The sequence below is a fragment of the Haplochromis burtoni genome, unplaced genomic scaffold (genome assembly GCF_018398535.1).
Source record: "Haplochromis burtoni strain Fernald_Lab_line unplaced genomic scaffold, NCSU_Asbu1 Contig_113, whole genome shotgun sequence".
In the NCBI taxonomy this organism is placed as follows: domain Eukaryota; kingdom Metazoa; phylum Chordata; class Actinopteri; order Cichliformes; family Cichlidae; genus Haplochromis; species Haplochromis burtoni.
Genome location: NW_024582474.1, coordinates 404,667 through 422,364, shown reverse-complemented (window position 1 = coordinate 422,364; position 17,698 = coordinate 404,667). Strand labels below are relative to the sequence as shown.

The 17,698-nt window shown below is 41.0% G+C and overlaps 1 protein-coding gene across 1 annotated transcript in view; it reads left to right on the top strand.

Annotated features, from left to right (window-relative positions):
- LOC102294665 (unconventional myosin-XVIIIb) overlaps positions 1-17,698 on the top strand; it is a gene marked incomplete in the record, with an annotated part of 81,143 nt that overhangs the window by 11,048 nt on the left and 52,397 nt on the right. The window contains 18 exon segments of the mRNA XM_042223513.1: positions 1,218-1,281; positions 1,531-1,643; positions 3,702-3,869; positions 3,971-4,181; positions 4,749-4,891; positions 5,004-5,104; positions 5,433-5,496; positions 7,181-7,325; positions 7,632-7,802; positions 8,840-8,930; positions 9,716-9,908; positions 12,657-12,737; positions 13,363-13,483; positions 13,566-13,713; positions 14,795-14,978; positions 15,071-15,221; positions 15,827-15,936; positions 16,021-16,086. Of these exon segments, the coding sequence (XP_042079447.1) occupies positions 1,218-1,281; positions 1,531-1,643; positions 3,702-3,869; positions 3,971-4,181; positions 4,749-4,891; positions 5,004-5,104; positions 5,433-5,496; positions 7,181-7,325; positions 7,632-7,802; positions 8,840-8,930; positions 9,716-9,908; positions 12,657-12,737; positions 13,363-13,483; positions 13,566-13,713; positions 14,795-14,978; positions 15,071-15,221; positions 15,827-15,936; positions 16,021-16,086 (2,325 nt within the window).

Here is a 17,698-nt window from a genome sequence, read left to right as displayed (position 1 = left end):
CTCCACCATTTGACCTTAGAACTGAAGAAGCTTCTCGGATGAGAGGTGAAACGTCTTCAAGTAACTTAAAGAAGTCCAGACGCTTTTCTTTGCAAGCTCCTTTGACTACGATGACCTGGATGACTGAGAACCTTCACAGACATTAAATATTACCATTCCATTCAATAGAGAAACAACAAAGTAATCCAAAACTAAAGGTTCTTTTAGGGTTTTTTTGTATTTGCATACTTCAGTAGTTTGACCTATGTGCATAGTGGGAATCAAAATGTTTACGGAGACAAACAAAAGTTACATTTAAGTCATTTTAAGATCTTTAAATCTCAGACAATACAATTCTCTACCTAATCTACTGTCGTTCTGTCCAACATATGATGAAAAGCCTAAACAAAAGGAAAGAAACTAGTGTGACAGTTATATAAGTAATTATAAAAAATGTACATATGGTTGATCCGTCGTGATGAAGAGAGAGCTGAATGGAAAAGCAAAGCTCTCAATTTACCAGGTGATCTACTTTAACTATGGTTACAAACTATGGTAGTGACGGAAAGAACGAGATCGCGGATACAAATGGATGAAATAAACTTCCTCAGAAAGGTTGCTGGCTTCTCCCAGGAGATATGGTGAGGAATTAGGCCATCTGAGAGGGGCTCAGAGTAGAGCCGCTGCTCCTCCACATTGAAAGGAGCAGGTTGAGGTGGTTCGGGCATCTGACAGGGATGCCTCCTGGGCACCTCCTGTGTGAGGCCCCGGGGCAGACTCAGGACACGCTGGAGAGATTATATCTCTTGGCTGGCCTGGGAACCCCTTGGTGTTCCCCTGGACATGCTGGATGAGGTGGCCAGGGAGAGGGAGATCTGGGTTTCTCTGCTTAGTCTGCTGCCCCTGGGACCCGGCCCCAGATAAGTGGAAGAAGACGGATGGATAATTTTCCTTATTTACACTTATATGTTTCATTGTTGTCCTCATTTATTCTATAGTCTTCTGTTTCTATGTCTGAAAGCTGAGCTTTGAGCTCACAGGGATTATTTGAAAATGTAGCAGAAAATAAAGAAAAACACAACACTTTAAATGTGACTTCACTAGAAGTAAACTCTGAAAACAATGGTATTTAATGCTGTGGCACACTAAATGATTATGCATTACAGAAACTGTGCAGCCAAAAAGTCTTTAAGAGTTACTGTTCTTCTCTTTGTTCCTCTCATGCTGCTTTCTCTCAGGTTAGGGATGTGTGGTATGAAGCTGGAACTGTGTGGTACGTCGACAAGGATGATTTCATCCGTGGTATGCATTGAAAACAACACACACGCACACACTACAGTATGCATGCTAGCTATAAGTACATTTTGAAGAACATTTAACCTCTAACTGAAACCACAGTTACACATGGATGGATCTATAACTGCTGACTCATTCACACAAAAAACAAGTCTTGATTGTATCCTTGAAGATCCTTGATATTTCCACACCTCAGTTCACAGGGTGTCTGTATGTGTGCTTTCAAAGACATAACTTCATTTCTCCTCTTTTCAGCTACTCAGCTGAAGCCAGACGAAGGCACACCAGAGCTGTCCGAGGGCCGGGTGAGGGTCCGGCTTGAGACGGACGGCTCAGTGCATGATGTCTCCGAGTATGAAGTTGAGAAGGTAGATCAGACTAGAAGTGTCCTTCTGGTTCTATTACTGTCCAAATCATGTAAGAGTTTGCACATCAACTTGTCCTTTGTTTCTAATGCAAACCTTTCAACAACCCTTTCTTTAAGAAACAAACCAGATGAGAATTTCATATGACAAAAAGGTCAACATTTAAACGTATCAGCACAGAGTAATGCATAAATCTCCATTAAATTTTGGAGATTTAGCACACATTTTCTTAAAGTTAAAGCTTTTTATCCCAGTCCTGTTACAGTGATGTTACAGTGATGTGAAATTTAAGGAGAAGGTCTTTTAGGGATATGATTAAAAAAAAAACTGCAAACATTATATGAAGCATTTTTCATTGTGCCCTTTTTTTGGTTTGGGAAGCTCACCTTGTAACCGGAAGGTTGCCGGTTCGATCCCCAGCTTTGTCTGTCCTGGTCGTTGTGTCCTTGGGCAAGACACTTCACCCTACCGCCTACTGGTGTTGGCCAGAGGGGCCGATGGGGCGATATGGCAGGTGTGGCTACAACTGTAGCTTGCCTCTACCAGTGTGTGAATGTGAGAGTGGAATTATAATGCGCTTTGAGTGTCTAGAAAAGTGCTACATAAATGCAATCCATTATTATTATATCAGGAAGAATACAAAATCATCTGGTCCTCAGTAGGTTTTAAATTGGGGTACATGCAACCTCAGATGAACTAAAACACAGGACATATGACATATGACAGGACCTTTTCGTCATTCATTTAACAGTTTGCTACTCACATTTGTGGTAAGACAGAAAAGGCTTCTTGGAAGGGTTATAAGGTCATATCCAAACAGTCTGGTGTCCATCATTCTACATTGACAAAAATAATTTTATGTTACTGACAAATGGAAAACTAGTGGAAAACATTCAAGACATTCACCAGTCTTGAATGTTAAGGTAAGAGGTTAAAAAAACCTCTTCTCCCTAAATACATAAGAGAGCACATCGGTGCTTTGCAGAGGTGCATCTAAACTGTTGTTGTTTGTATTTACTTACACAGCATGTCTTGTGGAATTTACTGGAGTCAGCAGCAACAGCATAGCGCAGTCATATCAAGTCTAGTGACATAAGGCAGGAAAAGATCAGTAAGGAAACAATTTCCCGCAGCCAAAACACAAATCCAATGAGAAGTAGAATACGTTCAGCATGATGAGGTTCAGACGGTGTTCCTGAGAAGAACCAAGTGAAGTTTGTGGTTCTGGAGAATTACTGGAGGTCTCAAGGGACATAAGATTACAATTTATTCAAATTGGATGAAGAGTTTTGGAGTTTCAGCTCCTTAACATGTGCCACTTTTGAAAAGGACCAAAATTGGACAATTGAGTCAAAGCCTATTTCATGGGCAAAACTCAAAACACTGAACACAGGACATGAGACACAAGACAGGCATGGAGATGTAGACTTGACCAGGAGATGCACGACATAGAGATCGGGGAGACTAGACAAGAAAACATGTAACACAGGGGAGGCAAAGAAACAAAATCCAAGATCTAAAAATCACTAAAATACAACCAGACACTAACTGAATCAAAGAATATTAAAAACCAAAACCACTGAGTCACAGGACTCAGGACCAGCACAAAAGGAGCTCTCCATGCAGGTGAAAACCGAAAAACAAAACAAACCCATCCAAGAAACTGCTACAATGTTAGGAGCGGCAAAATCTACAGTTTGGTACATCCCGAGAAAGAAAGAATAATTTCAAATAATAATTTAATTTATATAAACAAAACTGAAAAACTGAAATGATCTTAGTTTTTGGTTAATTAGCATTTTGTTTCATTCAGGATGCTGAATTGAAATAGTTTGAGAATTTGTATAGACATAAACATATTTTTGTTTGTCATCTTATCTTAATCCAGAACAATAACATTAGTGATATCAAAGTTTTAAAAAGGCAGCATTTTTTAATAACTCTATAAAGCATCTCCACTAAGACAGAAGAAAACAGTTTTCACAGGGTGTAATCTGTGTGAAATCTGAGACTAACTCTTTGACATTTGAACCAATTAATGGAGATGCTGTTCCTCCACAGTGTAATCCACCAGAGCTCGACCTGTGTGAGGATCTGAGTGACCTGCAGAGCGTGAATGAATGTGGAGCTCTGCACACTCTGACCAGTCGAGCTAAAGCAAATCTTCCACTGACACATGCAGGACCAAACCTGGTCAACTTCTGGCCTCCGTTACAGAGCCACAGCAAGGTAAAATTTACACACATTTACAGATCAGTAACCCTATGAAACTACAAAGCTTATTAAGTATGTGCAACATTTTATGTTTATCTTCTTTTTTTCTCTATTAGACCCCAAAGTCACGGCGAGGGGAGTCTGTGTGGGATGCTCCTCCTGCCCTGGCTGCCCTGGTCAAACGTGTCTACATGTCTATGGTTGGCACCAGAAGGGATCACAGTGTGTGTGCATTGGGACGCAGCGGGACGGGCAAGACCACGGCATGTCAGACCTTCACACATGCTCTTATCAAACAAGCTGGCACAGCAGGAGAGAACATGAGTGGTGAGCGTGCGTTGTAAAAATGAAAACTGTTTAGGTTTTTAAAGTGTTAATGATCAGCACTAAAACTTGAAACTGGTACTAGTCTGTCATTTCAGTGACTGTGAGTGAGTCGCTACAACCATGAATCTTAAATGAATCCCAAAACTATATTCAATAAACGTTATACACATCAACATGTAAGAAAAATGATGAAAAATAACCTTTCAGGGAGTTTGTGGATCAAAATTTCTCTGTGAGAGACTGACGGTATCACACAATAAAGATTACTTCAAGTTAATACGGCTAATGTAAGCTATTAAATTGTGAGGTGCAAGTAGTGTTTTGTTAAATAAACTATGACTATAACTATGTGTGATATGTCATGTGTTACTCTCATTCAAGTAATTTTAAAATCTGCCGAGGAAGGATTATTTTTAGTCTGTCCTGAGAGGTAAAACCTTCGATGTAATAGAGGGTGTCCTGTTTTTAGCGAGCTTGTAGGTTCATTTTGCTGAAATGTTTGCTTCAGCTTGTTTTCCTCAGCTTTCCACACTTCCCTACTGTGATTATTGCTATTTCTTTCACTAGTGGAGCGTGTTCAGGCTATGTTCACTATCCTGAGGTCTTTTGGCTGTGTGAGCTCTAAGCACAGTGATGCGTCGTCTCGATTTGCTATGGTTTTCTCATTGGATTTTAACCATGCTGGACAAGCTGCTGCTGGACACCTACAGGCATGTAGCTCAGACACAAACCCATGTAAGTTAGTCAAATATGGCTGTGTAAATTGGGATTTGTGACTTCTCTTCCTTTTCCTCCTTTTTGTCCTGCTTCTCCATCATTCAGACCTTGATGTTGGACAAATGGAAAGTGTGCCAGAAAATTCAGGGAGAAAGTAACTTCCTGGTCTTCTCTCAGATGCTGGCAGGACTCAGCGCAGAGACGAGGTAATCTCCAGTAAAAGTTAATAGGCAGATTTGTTTAAGAACTGCACTATATATTCAACATATTTAATGACACAACAGGAAATTTACCTTCACATTATGAAACGTTACTGGCCCTCAAAGTAGATATTGTAGGGTTGGACTCAAATCTGGCACTTTTTTAATTTGTCCACATTTTCCCCAAATCTTTAAGCCTTCATAACTTCTTATGTTCTAGTTGTGGTCCTGCTGAAGCAGCAGCAGCTGAAGGTGTTTGTTGCAGATTCTTCCTTTATAGAGCTACTGATTTGCCACATAACAACCTATTTTCCCATTTCTGATTCTATATTAGGATCGAACTGCAGCTACACCAGCTCTCTGAATTCAACTCCTTTGGTATTGTTCATCCCGCCAAGGTACAGTAAGTGCATCAGAAGGGTCTCTTTTTACCACTATATCACACGTCATGGTATAACAGGCAACATAACCGTAAGTGGAGAAGTCCAGCACAGGGCAGTTCTGTTTTGCATGAACACAGGTGTAATGCTATATTCAGTGGCAACTGGGAAATATTCATTTGTAATATCTGGCTAGGAAAACTCAATGAAAATGAATAACGTGGGTAAGGTTTTCTTCCCTAAGCTTCACATTTTACGATGTTCTGTGGAAGAGGAGCGTTCACAGTGACCTTGCGTATTTGCTGATTATCAGAAGAAGAAACAAAGGAAGTCAGGAGAAAGTTGTGTTTTTCCCTTTTCCTCTAAAATGGAAATCACTTTCAGACTTTAGACCGAATTTTTCTGGAACCGCTGTAATATATGACAACTGATGGCACTGCTGCGTGAATGCTGCTTCAAACATGTGTTTTTCATTAATGCCATCAAGTCTTTACAGCAGAGCGAGTAACTAATTTAAATGTTGTATATTTTGCACTTTTTGGGGGCTTTTCCGTCGCCTGTTCTGTACACTGTGTAACAGCCAGAGCCAGAATAGTCACAGCACAGCTGCAGCTGTGGTCACAGCCTCAGAGACAGCTACTGTTCAGAAAGTGTTCTGATGTATGGAACTACTTTGTGTTGCTTTGCATTGGGAACCATTAGTGTGCTGGTCCAGTCCCTGTTTAATAAACTGTAAAGAACTGCTCTGTGGATATTAAAGGAAAGAGAAAGTACTGAATTTACCCAAGATATTTAAACCTACAGGAAATGTTAATAGAAGGCAAAGAGATGCAGATGCAGCATTTTCCTCAAAAAGGTTTAAATTTCTGAAACAAAGTTCTTCAACATGAAATAAGAAATCATAAATATTCCTTCCCCTCCTACAGAAAACAAATAAATAAAGTGCAGCACTGTCTAGATGGGAAAACAAGTAAAGTAAATCAAACCAATAATTATAATAAATAATATTAATTTTATTTCTCCACAAATATCCTGAGGCTGAGCTTGTAGCTTGGAACTCACCGGCTCTGGGCGGTCTTGTGCTTGCGTAGACTGCACAGAGTGAGAAATAGCTCTCCTGAGAGAACCCTGGTTCTATTAATAATCATTCTAGTTGAAATGAGTGCTGGCGAATAGCCCCAGCTGGGGGTTTCACCCACTCACAATGTGGCTGCTCATGTCTACTCGTACTATATGATAATGCTGCTGAGGAACACAAAGGTAGTCAACAAAACTAACCCTTTTGTATCTCTGTAGATCATAAAACTGTACTTTGTGTGGTAGCTGAGAAAAACTAAATAGGGACACAAACGTTCACTAAACGTATTTGGATGGGGTCGCTGCATTTGATACAATGACAGAAGTCAGTTAATGAACAATTCTAATTTAGAAGATTGACCAACACTTCTGCTTCAGTTCAAAGTTCTGGGTGTCCCTTTGCCCAGCATGCTTGTGTGAGTATGAGGCTCTGAGGTAATATAAATGGAAAAATGAGCCAAAACATAGAAAGTGAAGTGGTCAAACCACATGGGAAAAGAGTTAGACTGTGATTGGAGATAAGATGGAAAGATGTGACTCAGCTGTTCCCTCACCTCATTTAATTGTCTGGCTGTCAAAAACAGAAAAGACAGACTGTCCCCTCTCCCTTTCTTACTGTTCTTAGGTGGAGGAGAAACAGCGTGCATCCATTGCTTTCACAAAGCTGCTGAGTGCCATGGAAACACTGGGCTTCTCACCCGGCGAGCAGAAGGCGATATGGCATGTTCTGGCTGGTATTTACCATCTGGGAGCTGCTGGGGCCTGTAAAGGTAACATAGGGATTCACTGTGAGTCACATAGTGTTACTACACACTCATGTACACACACACCTCCTGTCTGTAGCTGAGGAGGTAGAACCATGGGAAGGTTGCTCGTTCGATCCCTGGCTTGGACAAGACACTGACCCCAAGACACAGAGTGATTCTCTTTAGGAAAGCCTGATAGTGTCGAGCTAACACTCCACCTCCGATCCAGTTACTTTAAATTTCTCACTCATTGCTGAGCCGACCATCACTAATGTTCAGTGCATGCTGTCATAATCACATCCTCTTTGAGTTTTCCCTTTGGTTGTGCAGTGGGCAGGAGGCAGTTTATGAACTTTGACAGTGCTCAGAGGGCAAGCAGTGTGCTTGGATGTGAAGGTGATGATCTGCACACAGCAGTTTTCAAACATCACCTTCAACAGCTTCTGCAGAGGGCCACCGGGGGCAGCAGAGAGAGGAGCGGTGCCGCAGAATCGGAGGAAGGTGAGATGCGCACACACTAAAGCCAGCATGTGAAAAACAGCAGCGGAAAGTTTAGAGAGTGTTTGAGGATCCTGTTGCACACTATCAGTGCTTTCAATCTCTGCTGATCATTACAAAAAAAAAAAAACAAAGCTCATGGAAGTGAATAGGGAGATTGCTTCATTAATATATTTTAGTGGTTACAATTTTTCATTTATAATTTGTTTGATATTTCATTATTCAGCTTACTGCTATGTTGAACAATAAAGGCCATCAGTGCGGACTCCAACTAAACACAGCTCACTATTCTCCAACAGTTTTGATTGTTTAGAGGGAACTTTACCATTTTCTGATCCAGTGACAACTTCAAGCATCTTGTTACAAGAGCTAATGTGTGGCACCATCTGGCATATGAACTGGTGTTTATAGAATGGGATCTTTGGTGGTCAGTACAATATAACACATCAGCACTGCAAAGAATTCACAGAATTAAAGCTACTCATGTAAGCCTCATTGCCTTTCCACCACGCAAACATCTTTCCTTCAGCCAAAAGATACGATCAGCAGAGCTGATTAGTCCGTGAATAATCTACCCAACAACACAGGAGCAGTTTGTTGCTCAGACTGTGACAAATGTCACCAAAAGGTCATCAGTGACAAATAAAATTAAACGAAGTGGTGACCTGTGATATTGGAGACGCACAGAGCTGAAGTCACATTCAGTTGCTCTGAATTTTGAATGGGTGCCTACATATATTTTACTTGTAGCATTTGTTGACTTAGTGTGAGAGCTGACACGAAGCCTCTCAAGACTTAGCCAAAAGGCTATCATAGCCCTGCTTAACTTCTAAAAAAAAGCTCAGAGGCCCCAAAAAGCAGGGATAAAAGATACCTGCTTTAACCTCTCAGAGGTTCCAGATTTTCTTTGAGTTGCATTTTTAGAGAAAGGACAACGTGCTGTAGGAGTGGATTTATCCTGATAAAGCCTTTAAGGATAAAGGAGAACATTAAACAACGCGAGTAGAAAAGTGTGTCCTTATTCACTTTGTTATGCGCAGGTCCGAGGCTAACAGCTGCTCAGTGCCTCAATGGAATGGCTGCTGGACTTTATGAAGAGCTCTTCACTGCCATCGTGTCACTCATCAACAGGTCTGGATGCATCTCATTAAATACACGATCCACAGCCTCATCACAAGCTCTCAGTCTGCCTTCATAACTGCTGCCTAACAAGGCTTCATGACTTTAGACTTTGTTTTACGATGGCTTACTGTGCTTTTTCTTATTATCTTTAATATATTTTCTGCTACAGTGATTGAAGACTATATTAAACATGGCCCAAATTATCCCTGCAATCAATCTGAGTCTGAAAACTCAATTTCTGATCACTTTTCTACTCTTCTACTCTGTATGATGTCACAAAGAAGGGATATCCCTAATATGATGATTTCAGGCTCAGGACCACTAATGCCCACTGTTCAAAACCTTCTATTTTTGAGAGCAGCCAGTAAGAAGACAGCTGGCTTTTAAAGAACATTAAAACTGACTGCTCGTTCCATTGAGGGGTTGCCTAATGGCTCGATATGAGATTATAAGGAAGGCTTCGAACACAGAAGACCAAATGTTTGAACTCCTGGAGTTGAAAATGAGGGGAAATAAATAAGAGGAGCTAATGTTGCTTTCTTTTTCTCAAGCTACATCTGTGTGTACCATTTACAAAGTTTGCAGACAGTCTGATGCATTGATCTGTACTTCTGTTTCCAGCTTCATGTGCTTATAGCAGCCGCCTGTTGTTTTGTGTAATTACCACGCTACTGAGGGGGGCCTTATCACATGATCATCCTTCCCTCTACTGTACATTCATGCATCAGATATGTGAATGAAGAACAAACATATAAAGAACTGTAAAACTCAATCAGGCTGTGTTTTGTGGGCAGGGCGCTGAGCAGTCAGCAGCTGATGCTAGCCTCTGTGATGGTGGTGGACACGCCAGGCCTGAGGAACCCACGACACTCAGCAGAGGAGAGAGGAGCCAGCTGGTCCGAGTTCTGCCACAATTACCTACAAGAGAGGCTGCTGGAGCATTACCATTCACATACGTTCACACATACACTCGAGAGATACGCTCAGGTAACTCAGTGTACAGTTACATCTTTCAAGCTGAGTGATCATCTTTTGTGAGTAATGCACACTTACACATAAAAACTCAGTTTCTAAAGCCTGAAAAGAGTATTGAGAAGATGGACGGAGCACTTTTAGGTGCTGATGAATGTAGAAAACGAGACAGGAGGATTGATGGGGACAGTTAGTGAATCAGGAAGTGCAGAGGATTAGTAAGAAGGACGTTTGGGGAAATGTGCAGAGAATAGGTTGGTCCAAATGACATACCTGTGCAGGTATAGGGATGTCTGGGAGAGAGGGCAGTGGACTTTTTGACTAGTCTGTTTAACAAAATCGTGAAGAGTGAGGGGATGCCTGGGGAGTGGAGAAGAGGTGTACTAGTACAGATTGTGAAGAACAAGACTAGTGTGCAGAGTTGTAGTAACTGCAGAGGGATAAAGTTGATGAGCCATACCATGAAGATGCAGTAAAGACTTGTTGAAGCTAGGTCAACAAGAGAGGTGATGGTCAGTGAGCAGCAGTATGACCTCATGCTGAGAAAAAACACTACAGATGTGATGTTTGCTTTGAGAGCATTGATGAAGTACAGAGGATATCAGACATGATAGAGTACCAAGAGAGGAACTGTGACAATGTGAGGAAGTCAGGAGGTACAGACAAGTATGTGAGGGTGGTCCAGGACATGTATGAGGACGGAGAGGCAGTGGTGAGGTGCCTGGTACAAGTGACAGATGGGTTCAAGGTGGCGATAGGTATCTGTGACCTATAATGTCTGCAGATGACATTAACATCTCCAGCAAGAGTAAGGAGCAGGTGGAAGAGAGCCTGAAGAGGTGGAGGTGTGCTCTGGAGAGAAGAGTAATGAAAGTCAGTTAAAGGAAGACAGAATACGTGTGTGTGAATGAGAGGGAGACAGACGGACAGGTGAAAATGCAACAAGCAGAGATACTGAAGGCAGATGAGTTTAAATATGTGAGATCAACCACCCAAAGCAACAAACAGTGCACAAGAAAGGTGAAGAGCCCAAGCAGGGTGGAATGGGTGAAGGCAAGTGTCAGGGATGTCAGAAGGATAGCAGCAAGAGCTAAATGGAAAGTTTGTAGTAGTGAGATGGTAGATGGTAGTGAGACCTGCTGTGATGTATGGTTTGCAAATGAGGTGGCAGAGCTGAAGATGTTCAGTTCATTGGAAGGGAGTGAGATGGACAGGACTAAAAATCAGGAGTTCAGATTCAGAGAGGTGAGGCTGAGATGAATGGAGCATATGCTGATGAGAGATAGTGGATATATTAGACAAAGGATGATGAAGATGGAGCTGCTAGGCAGGAGCAAAAGAGGAAGATCACAGAGAAGATCCATGGACGTAGTGAAAGAGGACATACAGAGGTTTGGTGTGATAGAGGACGCTGGGACAGGGTGAGATGGAGGCAGATGATCTGCTGAAGGTGCTTCCCAAAAGGAAGGACTTGAAAGAAGATCGATGCTGTAAAAATAATGAGTACATACAGGATAAATAAAGTTTTATGTAGACATTCATGATCCCAGGAAGATCCTAATTGCTTATAATATCCCTCTGACTTCTTTATTGAGGTCATGAGGTTGGAATTGCTGGTTTTGACTCTAACATTGAGACACCGATCAGAACGTTGAATCACATGCACTGTTTTTCAAGTTTCAAGTTTTTCAATGAATCATTCTATTGACAAAACCTTAAAGAGATTCAGTTTGATCAATAACTCATCTAAAACAATAAAGGAAAATACAGTAAATGATGACAGAAATCACATGGGCCTTTCCTTTGAAAAATTCGCAAAAAAGAAAAAAAATATTCAAATAAAATACTGTAAATGCAGGCGTTGATTACCAAGTTATTATTCTACACAGACCAAACAGCACTGTATTTAAAAATGAAAGTGCACCACTATTTTCCTACTCCGACACACAAACTGAAATCAGCTGATTGTACCAAGAGTGCAAGAACCGATAAGATGTATCGACAGGCAGGCAAACTTACTACGATTCCCATCCTTAACTGGAACAGACTCTCTGCCTTTAACAGACCCTGTCATCTTTGTTTTACTTGTTTATGTTTTAGTCTGTTATCTTGTGACCCAATTATTGTGTTTGAGAACCTGATGTCATAACTTTTGCCTCTGTTTTGCTGCCCTCTCTTGTGTACCAGTATACAGCACTGGTTCATGTTCAGCTTACAGGCAACAGCACTTACGGTCCGAGTGAGAGTTTTCATAGCCAATCCCTCTTTGGAGCTTTAAAACACAAGAAAATCAATAAAATAACAATTACACACATTAAAAAACAGAATTGCAGACCAGAAGAGATCTGTTTCTCACATGTGCAAGTGGCCAGAATGGGATTCACACACAGCAATTTTAAAATGTCAGCCACACTGGAATGTGTCCAGGATCTTTTCTGCTCAGCCTTTACTAACACCAGCTTTAACAAAAGAGTACCAGTTTTACCCCCTGAACTTAAGCCCTAACTGGTTTTCACTGAGTATGCTAATATCTTTGGGATATCTTCACAGTCGTGATGCATGTCTGTCAAAGATGAAAGATTAACAAAAGAGGCAATTTCACTGAGATTAAACCAATACAATTGTTAGATCTACAACAAATATGTTCCGATTTGATGAAAATGAAACACAAAAATGAGTTAAACCGATTATTACTGAGTGAGAAAAGTACATAGGTGAGAAAAATACATTTGCCGGAACGACTTTATGTTTTGTCTGCTGCAGGAGAAGATCCACGTGGAGTTTGAATGTCCAGAGACCAGCCCGGCCGAGGTGGTCTCTGCCATTGACCAGCCACCTCCACAGGTACGCAGCAATGTGACGTAAAAAAGACGTAAATGTGAGCATGAGGATAACAGCCATGACATCTTACCAGGAGTTTGATGTTTCCAACTTTACGCAGGAATCTTAAAGTTGTCTCATTTAAATTTCTGACGTATAATGTTATATGATAATAGCTCTAGAGACTCCAGAAATAACTTCTGTCTTGAACGCATGAGACTACGAGGCTTGTGAGACTTCTAGTTTTACCTAAAATCATCCCCTGCCCTGCTGCAACAACCCAAATAACAGTTTATCAAAAGTTGACAAACTTGTCTGAGTTGGGTTCGATTATTAACAGAGGGAATAGTTTCACCAGCAGCACCTACAACTGGAGGTTATGTAGCCTGAGAGGCGCACCAATACTTTTCCTCCTTGTCATTATTATTACAGTCTGTCCTTACTACTCCCCTTAAAAGAAGCCAGAAGAACAGTGCTCGTTTGCCAGCATTTATCTTGTTCAAGAAATTACATGTACTGTGACTTTTAGCATAAAAATGTTTTTCTACTTCACTTTTCATTGTATCCTCCATCTGACCAATAGAAAATCATCATGCTTTAACCCAATGTATGCTTGAAAAGTACGTGTGTGTGTGTGTGTTTGTTTCAGGTCCGCGCAGCAGATGAAGACCGCAGAGGTCTTTTATGGGTTCTGGATGAGGAGATGGTGACGCCAGCCTCTTGTGAAAACAGGGCCGTGGAAAGAGTGTGCCAGTATTACAGCAACATGGGTAAAAAATACACTGCTAGTGAAAACTTGAGCGCCATATAACTCAAAGAGGATGAATTAATTGTGTTTGTTTGTCCTTGCAGTGCGACAGTGTGAGCAGCTGCTGCAGTGTGAGGTGAAGCACCTGATGGGGTCTGATCCTGTCCGATACGATCTGGCTGGATGGTTCAGCCTCATCCAGAACAACCCATCTGCTCTGAACACCATCTGTCTGCTCCAAAACTCCACTGTGTAAGTCAGAGGCCTGGGGGCTGCCCCACAAGGATGCCGTGTCTAAATGAATATCTTCTAGTAGGCTCCAGTTGGCAAATGGCCCTGGGAAAATATTTTACTAAAAGAGTGGTGAAAGCCTTTCAAACAGTTAAAGGGTGTGTTAGATGTCATTAAATGGTCAAAACTCTGTATATCCAACTAAAACTAATTAGTGTGACCCTGTAAAAGGAACAGGTTTCCTTTCCTCTTTCAGAAGCTACTGTCTCCTTTTAATATTGGTGTTTAAACTGAACATATGCACATAGTTGTACTGTGTTTAAATTAGATTAAACTGAGATAAGAAAAGTTTTTATTAACCTTAGGGAAACAAATTCAGGTGTTTTAAGATAAGATAAGATAACCTTTATTAGTCCCACACGTGGGAAATTTGTTTTGTCACAGCAGGAAGTGGACAGTGCAAAAGTTATGACACAAAAATTAGAATACAATAAGAATAAATACAGTACACAGCTGTACAGAATAGAATAAAATAATATACTATATACAGTAGAATAAAATAGAATAAAAATATACAATAAGATAAAAATAGAATACGAATGCTATATACAACTGAGTAAAAATACAACGATGCCAGAAAAGATTATTGCACTTAGTGTTATTGCACTTAGTGTTATTGCACATGTGTGGATGTGTGTGTTTGTTCAGTTAAAGTCTGAACAAACTTTGGCAGCAGGGAAGAAAGAAAATCTAGAGAAGGGGAATGTTTTTAATAACTTCTCCATCTGGACACTTTCTTGCTAAGAAACCATTTTAAAAAGTAGCAGTGAGCACAGATATTCATCTCAGGAAGCATGAAGCACTGCTCCAGGACTTTGGGAATTCCTTGCCCAGAAAGTTTTTATATGACTTCATGGAACAGACTGCCCATATACCATTGATGAAGTAATTAACAACTGTTAATTAGTAGGTATGAACAAGTGTGGTTCATCCATGCATGATTCATTTACTCACAGCACATACCAGCTACACACTTGTAGTGATGTTAAAAACATGTTTTTGACATCCTGTGATAGCTAGGTTCTGTCTCTGCCCTCCCCAGAGGGGTTGTGAAAGCCATGTTCACCCCAAGAATTTCTCTGCCCCCCCTGTGTCGGGCTCTGGGGGGACTAGAGGGTGGCAGCCAGCGCTCTTTGCAGAGGAATGGCACCATCAGGAAGACATTCAGTGGGGGAATGGCAGCGATACGCAGACACTCTCAGTGTATTGCAGTAAAACTCCAGGCAGTAAGTTTCCAGAGCATTCACTGTCAAATCCTCATCTATTTCTGTAGTGTAACTGGATTCCTTCCCTCTTTGCTGCTTTTCCCACCATGCAGGATGCTCTTATCAATCTGATCCGTCGAGCCAGGCCAGTGTTTCTGCAGTGTGTCAGTGCAAAGACTGACAATGGAAGTTTTGACATCCCAGCCCTCAGGGTGCAACTGCACTCCACACAGATCCTGTCAGCTCTGCAGCTATACCGCATAGGTATGCATGCTCATGCATTAATATTTCAAGCTGTAACACTGTGTGTAAACCAAGTACAAAGCTATTAGTGACCATTCTAGGGTTAGGGTTATTGTTCTGTTGTACATGTTTAAAAGGCAAATATTCTGCAAGTAAAATATGCTAATTTTCAGAGTAAGTCACATCTATTATTTGGAATCTATGACACCCAACATATACATTAATGGCAAAACAACTAGCAGCTTGGTATTCCGATATCTGGAAGAAACAACTCCTATCACAACTAGAGACTGACAAGGTGAACACAAAACATGACATCACGTCAGGGGGGAGAAGTCATTATCCCCACACAACTGTTGTTCTTGGGGCTTGGTACCCAAGAACAACAGGTGCGTTGAAGGTGTTGAGTGCGAGAGTGACTGACCTGAGAGATAGGATCATAGCTGAGAGAGAGAGTAAAACTTGAAGGATCAAGACCCCCCGAGTGGGTTTTTTTTCACACACAGAGACACACACACACATATCTGTATATATATATATATATATATATATATATGTTCTTGCCCTTTTTCCAAATATTCCTGATGCAAATTAAAAAATCAATCTGTGGCCATGTTTGTCTGCAGGTTATTCAGAGCACATGACTCTGGGGGATTTCAGGTGTCATTTCCAGGCTCTCGCTCCTTCAGTCATGAAACGTTACGCTTCAGTGTTTGTCAGCCACGATGAGAGAAAGGTCAGATGGCACATGGCAGCAGCTCCCTTTCTTGTTCAGCATCATGTCATGTAAACACCTTTTTTGTGTTTGCTTATGTGTCAGGCAGTGGAAGAGCTGCTGGTTGAATTGGATGTGGATAAAAAGAGCATCCTCGTGGGTGCCAGCCGGGTAAGAACATGTTTGTACTCGAACAGCTGAATTTATTTCGTGCTGATATGGCTCATACATTTTTTTCCCCCGTTGTGCGTTAGGTGTTTATGAAGCGAGGTGTGTTGTGCTATCTGGAGCAGCAGAGGGAGAAGCAGGTCACTGGTTGGCTGGTCCACCTACAGGCTGCCTGTTTGGGACATCTTGCCCGTCAGAAATATCGCAAACTCAAGGTACTTATGTCTCTGTGAGCTTGCCTTCTGCACTGCTGACTGGGAATTGATGGAATTGATACGAATTTCTCATTGGCTCCCCTTTGAGTGTCACCACAATCGCTAAAGAGCATATCAAAGAAATTACACAAAACCTCTGCTGGGCTTGGGTTGGCATTCACTCAGCTTTAATATCATTCTGGGCTCTTGGCTAGCTTAGTGTTAGTATGCTGTCTGCGCATGTTAGCACTTAGCAACATGGCCTGGCCTGCATTTGTATAGCGCTTTACTCAGTCTCTAAGGACCCCAAAGCGCTTATAGCGCAAACATAATGTGTCTGTTTCTGTCCTGGATGCAGTTTGAACATTGCACGCTTGTCCCTTTGTGCAATATAAATAAAAGTAATGTCCTTATCCACGGTGTAGACTGCGGCACTATTTTCTTCCTCCGACTCATGAACTTAAATCAACTGATTGTAGTGCGAGCGCAAGAACCAAAAAGTGGGATCAATAAGCTGACTAACAATTCCGAAGAACTGGGCTACTGTTCTCTATAAGAACAGGTTCTCGATTCCTACTACTGACTAATCGAACCGCCAAATTTCCAATTGGTAGCCATAAGTGCCCAGTGAGATATTTTTAATATATACATGAACACAAACAGGAGCTTTGACTTTACCAGAAGAAAATTGTACATCATGTATTTTAAATGCAGCTGTTAGCATTTCCTTTAACTTTACAACTTTTGTTTCTTTTTGAGAGTTGTTGTTTTCAAACTTTTTGTGGTGCCTTTTTTGCACTTTCTTTTTGTGTTTTTTCTTTTCATAGGTTGTACTTTTTTGTGGTCATTTTGCATCTATGTAGCGGTGTTATGCTTTGCATGGTGGTTTTAGATGGGAGTTGTTTATTTGTTTTCTTTGCTCTTCTTGTGTAAATTTTTTTTTAATCTCTCTTGGTGTTTTTTCCTTTTTTGGTAGGTGTTTGAGTGTCTTGTCGGTCATTTTGCATTACTGGAAGTGTTTTATGATTTGTGTGGTTGTTTTGCATCTCCTTGTCATCACTTTGAGTCTCTTTGTGTCTGCTTTATCTTTTACAGTTTTTATGTGTTTCTTTTTTTATGGATGCTTTGCACTCCTTGACCTTTGACCTTAGCAAGTAATCATACATTTTCACTAGTTATTGCATAAATTATTGTACTAGTATAATAGTATTTCAGTTTAAGGTAATATCACTTTAAAATGAATGTGTTGGTTCAGGTCTCAATGAAACTTTTTTATTTTTATCTTTTTACATTTTGTTGCAATGGCATTTAATGGTTTTATCTGTCGCTTTAAAAGGAGACTGAGCTCAGCTGTAGGTTAAACTCACACATTGTGTGTGTGTGTGTGTGTGTGTGTGTGTGTGTGTGTGTGTGTGTGTGTG